The sequence below is a fragment of the Numida meleagris genome, chromosome Z (assembly GCF_002078875.1).
Source record: "Numida meleagris isolate 19003 breed g44 Domestic line chromosome Z, NumMel1.0, whole genome shotgun sequence".
NCBI classification, from domain to species: Eukaryota; Metazoa; Chordata; class Aves; order Galliformes; family Numididae; genus Numida; species Numida meleagris.
This window is the reverse complement of record NC_034438.1, coordinates 65077848-65085656: the sequence shown is the minus strand read 5'-3', so window position 1 is coordinate 65085656 and position 7809 is coordinate 65077848. Positions and strand designations below refer to the sequence as shown.

The following is a 7809-nucleotide window of genomic DNA, read 5'->3' as shown; positions in this document are numbered from 1 at the left end:
CCCCAAATAACCCAAACATTTCATTTCAGACTTATTTTGCAGGACTTTGTTTGAAAGTCACAAAATGAAATCCAGCATCTCAGCTCCTTGTCTGTGCTCAGGAGATGTTGGTGATGTGTTAAGGGCTAGGAATGTGCTGTGAAAACTGTTCTAAATTTAAACAGTTGAGTTTGGGTAAGTCTGGAGACTGTCTAGAAATTTCTCAAGAGCAAGTTGTCTTCTGGTTTCTATTTGTTCCGAGTTTTCACTGATACCTTGACAGCAATATTTTTTCAACTTATTTCCGCTTCTCTTGCTGTCATGTAAACATTCCTAAAGCAATAGCTCAGATAGAACCTGAGATGTTGTTCAGTTTTCAGACATTACAGAAGCTTCTCTCTGGCTTTTCTCATAGAATGAGCAAAGGTTATACCATTTTGAGCACTGTACACAATTTCCCAATGTTTCACATGCTCCAGAAGTCAAGACAAGATACAAGTGCTCTGAGGAAGGTCTCCCATGAAGCTGACTCATGATATTGCATCAGTCCAAGGCAGTGCTGCAGGTTTGTGTGCAGGGAAAGCTCTCCTCAGCCTTTGCAGCAAATGCAAACGTAGCACTTCATCTCCCACACCTGACTTCCACTGAGGTTTTCAGGAACCTCACAGGTTCATATTGTGCTCACAAGATAGATCTCATTTAGATTTAGTTTGTGATAATCTCTAGTTTGCACTTATTAAACCCACTCCTGGAAATAGACACAGCAGGGCGCAGCCTCCTGGTGCTCTCCTAACCCCACCAAGTCTTCCTCACTGTAGAGCACTCAATAAATCTGTCAAGGTCTCACAAGTCCTCATGCTTTTTCCAGCTCAGAGTTTAAAATGTGTATGTGTCCTTCAAGGCATAGCTACAGCTACAGAAATAGGAACATTTTTGTTTCAGATAGTCTGATATTACGCCTGCTAGAGAACAAGAAGGCAGAGTAACAGCTATGATTAATCAGAACAGTAAATAGAATTGCAAATGGGACAATGAGAGAATAATAAGAATGGGGAAAAATGGTTAAATTACTTAGTAGTAATATTCAAGGAAATTTGTAGAAGGGGCTTTTTAGCACCAGATCTCTGGAAAGCATGTTAAGAAACGGTCTGTTCCAGGAATGTGCTAATGTAGGTACATAGGCTGATTGCCCTGGGTCAGACCATCTAGCCCACTCTCTTCTTTTGAACTGTGTCAAAAACAGAAGGCATCAAGAACATAACGAACACATATAAAACTCTCCATTGCTCTGCCAGCCTCCAGTAATTTGCAGGTCACTTATTTATTCACTTACTCACATCTTACTCACTTATTTTCCATGCAGAAAAGCCTTGACCTTCTTAATCTTTCTACATGCTTTTCTGCAGGCTTCAGGACTGAAAATGACTGAATTCAAATGCATTCGATGGTGTACTTAAAGACAAAAAACTTCATGAAGGCACAGGAAAGTAGCTCATTAAGTGGTTGTGGCAATAATATGCTACTGATTAAATGAATTTGCCACATTTTTCCATTTGATCTCTAACACCAGGAATTTCAGTTTTCATGAGTGATGGCCTCTGGCATAACATATATAAATTGTGGAGAAGTATTAGAATAACATGAACTCGGACACATGTTCTTCTAGTTAAGACTTTTAATTTTGTGGGTGAGTGGAAAAAAAAAAAGGACATTTATTATTCTGTCAATAAATGTGCTTGAATTTATTGATGCCAAATGAAACTCACTGCAGTTGCTGAGGTTCCAAGCCAGGAAAATGAGATGCCGTGGTTACCAGTGAAGGTGGTACTGGAACTGTGTTGATACTATATTTCCAGAACATCATTTCTATTGCTACTCTCAAAGAGCTGTTGAAAAAATTGTTGCAATTTTGTATGCATAGGCACCCCCTCCTTTTTGGATGGCGTCTAAACCTGCCCCAGTGCTGGTTTCGATGGTGTGAAGCTAATTAGTGGTTGAACAACAATCCCATTATCGTCCTGCTGAATGATCTTCCGCAGTACCTTCCACTCCTGCACTTGTTGCACAGTCCTGCATCATCCTGCCTTAGCACCTGCTGCACACAGGTGGGAAGGAATTCATTAAAAGGAGGACTCAATTTTCCAAATAATCCAACTTGCTCTGCAGGACTGCTTTGTGTCACCATTACTTGCACCTCCACATGCTGTGTGCTATCATCACATGATAAGCTTGATTTTGTATTTTCATCAGACTATGGATAGAGAACACTTTCAAGCCAGGAAAACTGGGTTCATGAATCATAGAATCTCAGAGTCATTAATGATGGAAAAGACCTCAAAGATCATCTAGTTCAACTGTTGCCCTGTTCCCACCATGCCCCTTAACCATGTCCCTCAGTGCCATATTTACATGTTGCTTGAACATCTCCAGGGGTGGTGACACCACCACCTCCCTGGGCAGCCTGCTCCAGTGCCTGAGCACTGTTTTGAAGAAGTAGTTTTTCCTGAAACCCAACCTGAACCTCCCCTGGCACAACCTGAGCCCACTCCCTCTCATCCCATTGCTGTTACCTGGGAGAAGGGGCTGACCCCACCACGCCACAGCCTCCTTTCAGGTAGAAAAAGTCAGCCTTCTGCCTTCAGTCCTGAGGAACGTGACTCCTCATTAGCCATCTCCCTCATTAGCAATGACTTTGGAAGACCTGTCAGCTAGCCAGTCCTTAATCCATCTAAGGTATACTCCACTCACCCAGAATGCTATTTTTAAATGACAGAGGACTGCAGTACTAAATCAAACATCTGATGACATTTCAGCAATGTTAGATCCAGTTCAACAAACTTGTAACTGCACAGAAAGAGCAAGAACAGTCTTGCCTGACACGAGTTATCTTTGACACAGCTACCTGGATGTCAGCAACAACTTTTCTTAAATATTTCACTGGTTGCTAGAGCTGGGCAGTGGCAAGGGCTGAGCTCTCTTGCTAGTGGGTTTACTTGCTAAGAAATCTGTACATTTTAGCAACTTCCCCCTTGTGTCTGGAGGCTGGTCACATCCTTAGCTGAACACCACCTCTGGCTCCTGTGTTGATATTTGCTCTAGTGAAAGATTTCTCCTTAGTATCATGTCCCAGTGATTACCTTTAGTTCATCTGATACGTGCACTGCATCATACGGACATTCATACCGCAAATGCACTGATACATATATTTGGTGCCTCCAACTTCCCAAGGTTTATGAGTGCTATCTAAGGTATGGAAAATATTCACATTGGGTAAATGCTTGCCTATAATTAGATCACTGTCTGATAGTGATATCTGCAGACAAAGAGAATGGAGTCATATAGTAAACTGTAGGGCCATGCACTTTACTTGTCTAAAATGTAATAACTTCACTTGGCTCACCTGTCCCCTGAGTCTGCTGGCCACTGAGCCTACTTCCTCCTGCACCACTCACATTCCAAACTTCTGTGCAACTTAACGCAGACATTTCTTTTTTAAGTCACAAAAATCTCTCCTTTTTCACTCAAAATTTAACCTATGACTCTTCCTTCAGCAAAAGAGAAGAGGCACATACTGAAACGTGCTGCAGAAGCTCCTTGAGAAGAAGGCTTCCAGCTTCTTGTTGAAACCTATTGCTTGCATCCTGAAGGCATCTCCACCCAGCACTCACATGTCTTGACGCTGTGGTTGTTGAAGTTAAGCTCAAATACATGTGACAAGGGTGCTGGGGCATGACAGAAGGGTTTGTCACTGCATGGTGCCCAGGTGGGAGATTTGAGGTGGCCTCTGATGAAGGAAGGATCAGAAAACCTATTGCTCCCAATCATCAAGGTCCTGCCCAGGACACAGTATGTCTTCCTCATTCCTAAGCAGAGACCTGAGTTCCACTTCCCAGTGGCTGTTTTGCATGTCTCCACTTTTCACACTGGACTGCAGTCAAACTAGTCAGATCTAAAAATCACAGCTTAAACATGCACAGTGGCATTAGCAACATATCTCTTTTCACACTTCCTTCTCTTTCTCTCTTTTTTTTCCAAAACGACACTTTCTATTTTTAAAGGCTTATTTAGCTGTTTCTTCCCCTGATAAATTAACCATGGCATCCAAGCTCTCCACAGTCCTGCATGCACCTCTAACAGCTCTCCAAGGCACGAGCAAAGCCCTTTACTCGTGGTTTACAGACCAAAAATGAATGCACAGAGAAGTTAAGTGCTCACTGCTGGTAAAACAAGTGACTGGCCTGTGTTCACTGATGTTCAGATTGCTGTCCTGACAGATCCTTCTTTTCCTCTTCCCATGCCACTTGTCTGTGTGCCAGGATGGCATACACTATAACTGTGATCAGTAAGAGTAAGAAAGAACAAAACCAACTCTTCAAAAGGTGTCAGACTTCTGATCTAACTATTCATATTTCCATATCTAGATTTACGTTTCCTGAAATATCCAGTGGTGGGCACTTAAAATTTACTCTTCTCTTCCTGAAAAACCCATCATCTGCCATGGTAATCATGAAGGCAAGCGCAAGTGTGCAGGCAGAAGTGTTCAGCAGTCCAAGCACTGTGGTTGGAGCTTTTCTCTCTGCATGTCCAGCATTCATTGCAGAGCACTGATGTAAGCTTTTGCTCACCTGAGTGAAATACTGCAGCTTGTGTAGATTGTTTTTCCACTGATAACTCTAGAGGGAACACCAATGCCAGCTTTCTCTTGTTCTAGGGAAAAGACATGCAGCTTTTGATGACTGACCTTATTTTTGCCTATCAGCAGCAGAGAAGAAATACCAAACATGTCACATGGCTCATCCGGATGGAGCAAAGCTTGCTCTAGAAATAACCTTCTCTGTGTTCTGATAAACATTTGTAACAATCCAGGTGCAGGAGAAAAGTCACCTCACCAGCTTGCACGGACAGCTTGTTACTCTGCAATGTGTAGTCCAAAAGTCACTGAATGGACCCACTCTCAGACTGAAATAAGGAGGAATGTTTTTGATGCTGAATTCTTTCAGTGTAATTCATTGCACATATTACTATCCTACAGACACTATAGAAATAGAAACCATAAAGGAAATTTATAGAGAAAATGAAGATCCAGGTTCTCGGGCTCCTTTCATAGCAGCCTAAGCCTACTCTAAGAACCTAAAACACGCCAGACAATAATTCTATCTCCATAATGGCCTCACTGGTGTGAAATGCAAAGCACCAAGAAGCAGAGCATCCAACATACTCTGCAATAAGGTGTAGGGACATCTTGTGGTGTGGCAATGGGTGCTGGCTGCTGGCTTCTATGCACCAGGCAGGAGAAGCAGCAGTAATGTAAACCTTTCTTTTTTATTTTTTTAATCTGGAGACGGAAGTTTTCCAGAAACATGCATAGCAGCAATATGCTGAGCCGCTCTGCAGCATGGCTCCCCCTTATTAATTGCTGCAGGAGCACAAAACCCGAGGCAGTGGCAAGGGTTAGCTCTGGAGCAATCCCAGTGCTTTCATTTGGGGAAATGGCAACGCCAGAGAACTTTGAAACAGCCTAAAAAATGCACCTACTTCCTGCTGTTTGAATATTAAACACTTATAGTACCCCTTCTCTCCCCTCCATCACATGATAAGCATTTGATGTTTTTCCAGGGGATATTTCAGAGAGGTAAAAAGAAAACGCAACTCCCTGTTTTATATCTGGTTATTTTACATCTCCAAGGGCTCATTAGCAGAGCAGAGGATGCAAAGCAAACAGCGCAGAGCAGCACCGCAGTGGCGGCAGCAGCAGCCATGCCTCCAGCTACAAAGGACACCCGTGCTCTCTGCTGGCTGCAGCACGTAGCATCTGTTGATCGCAGGAGGGGTGGCAGGGGATGGATGGCCACAGCCCACACGGGATGTGCCGCATGCCGCAGCCCTCCCATACCGACTGGGCACCGCGGGACCGGGTGATGTGGGCTACGTGGGGCTGCCCCATGGTTTGCCGGGCGATGAGCTGGCAGTGTCTGCGTGCCGAGGGATGTGGTTACCCGCAGCCAGACCCGGCCCCCAGGGGCATCCTTGCCCACAGTCTGCAGCGGTACCTCATTACAAATGACGGTGTGAGATGTAGAAATGAAAGTTTTGGCTAAAATGGGGCAAAATGCTGCCCAGACCTCTCCCCTGCCAGGATGAAACTGCAGAGAATTTGCCTGAAAGCATGTACTCAGCTATGGAGCTGGGGTGACAGCTTATCCAACACATCACATAATTACATGATTCTGATAGTGCAACACTTGCATTCGATTGTATTAAAAATTAGTAACACCAGAACCGCTTCCTGCAGCAGAAACCACACTGCAGTAGACCCTTTATGTTTAACTTCTTAATCAGCTCAACTCAGCTCCTGCCGTGTGAATACACCCTTTTCGGCAGAGCATGGATTTCCTCCTGCAACCTCCCCTCCTCCCCACTTCTTCCCTCTTTTCTTCTCCATCATCAGTCTTCCAAGCATGCCGCTGTGCGCTCGCGTTTCCCTCCCGCACGTGTCAGCTCAGAGCACTTCACCAGAGCCCCTTCCCCAGCCAAACCCTGTGGGGAGGCTGCAACGTCCGCTCCCCAATGAGGAACTCTGTGCACAACTTGGCGGCGACCCTGCTGCCCACTGCCCCCTTCTTGCGGCTCCCCTGGCCGCAGACAAAAGAGCAAGTAATGCAAAGCTGACTTACTGCTATGGCTTGGAGCCTCTCCTTGTGCAACTCTGCTTCCGCCATCCTGGAGAAAAGGACACGGGAGGAGAGAGGGAGGCAGGAGGGAAAAAATACCCCGTGCCAACAAAACCAAACAAAAAGCAACAAGAGTGAAGCGAAGCACACACTGCAGTCACTCGGGGGAACTGGAGTAATTGCAAAGAAAGCCGAGCTCCTGTGCAGTAGTCAGCCACTTTTGAAGGCGCTGCAGGCTGGCTCACGGTAGGATCATTTCAGTCGCTGGACCAGTGCCTGCCTCGCTGCCTGTCTCCCAACTGTATTGCTAACTGCATTTCATTGCAGCTTCTGTGCGCTGTTGCTGTCACACAAGCCATGTATGCACTCTCCCAGCAGCTGAGCACAGGGATAGCTCGCATGGCTATAATTTTTTGCCTTGACGTCTCAGCTCATTTGCTCCTCCTATGGAGCACTGGGTCGCAGCAGGAGCTTGACATCCATGGTGTACACAGACCTGCAGGACTGCAGCAGGGGAGCAGTGCTGCTGTTCCTCCCACACAGCCAAGCAGTGGGGCTGTGGGGCTGCAGCAGCCTGCTGGGGCTGGGGAGGGAGCACCGAGGGGCAGTGGAGAGGGAATAAGTGTGGCTGTCAGTAGTGGCACAGAGCTGCAGGGCAGCCTGCAAGAGCGGGCTTGAAGAGCACATGTCAGGGCGAAGGGAGGTGGGTGTGCATGGCACATGTGAGCATCCATCTCTATCAAGTGACAGAGCCACAAGTAAAAGACACCTTACTGGAAACCCAGGATGGGTAATAGGCAGGGAAGAAGGCAGGAGGGGAAAGAAGGGGACCAGCACAGTGATTTTTGCAGCATCACTTTTGTTTTTAGCTATGGCATTGGTTTTACATTCTTCAATTGGCAACTCCTTCACATATGTTTTTTTGCAGGTTCTCCCACCTGCTTCCCTCCCTTGCTTATGCTGAAGAGCCACCTCCCTTCCAGCCCCATCCCACTGGGTGCCATAGCGCAGCAGGCATGGGACTGCCCTGTTGGAGAAGCCAGTGGGGGCTGAGCATGCATCCCATTGCTGTCCTGCAGAAGTGTGCTGTGCAGCAGAAACTGTGACTTCACAACCCCCTGCTGACGGATGGGCAATCTCCATTGTCACAGGGGAGGCA

General features: G+C 46.1%; 1 protein-coding gene across 4 annotated transcripts in view; it reads right to left on the bottom strand.

Moving 5' to 3' along the window:
- The window catches only part of LOC110389395 (A-kinase anchor protein 2-like), a 258560-nt gene extending 251500 nt beyond the window's left edge, over positions 1-7060 (bottom strand). For all 4 annotated transcript variants that reach the window (XM_021379718.1, XM_021379721.1, XM_021379719.1 and 1 more), the window contains exon 1: positions 6654-7060. In XM_021379718.1, coding sequence (XP_021235393.1) covers positions 6654-6698 — 45 coding nt within the window. In that variant the 5' untranslated portion in view covers positions 6699-7060. The remainder of the gene's footprint in view (positions 1-6653) is intronic.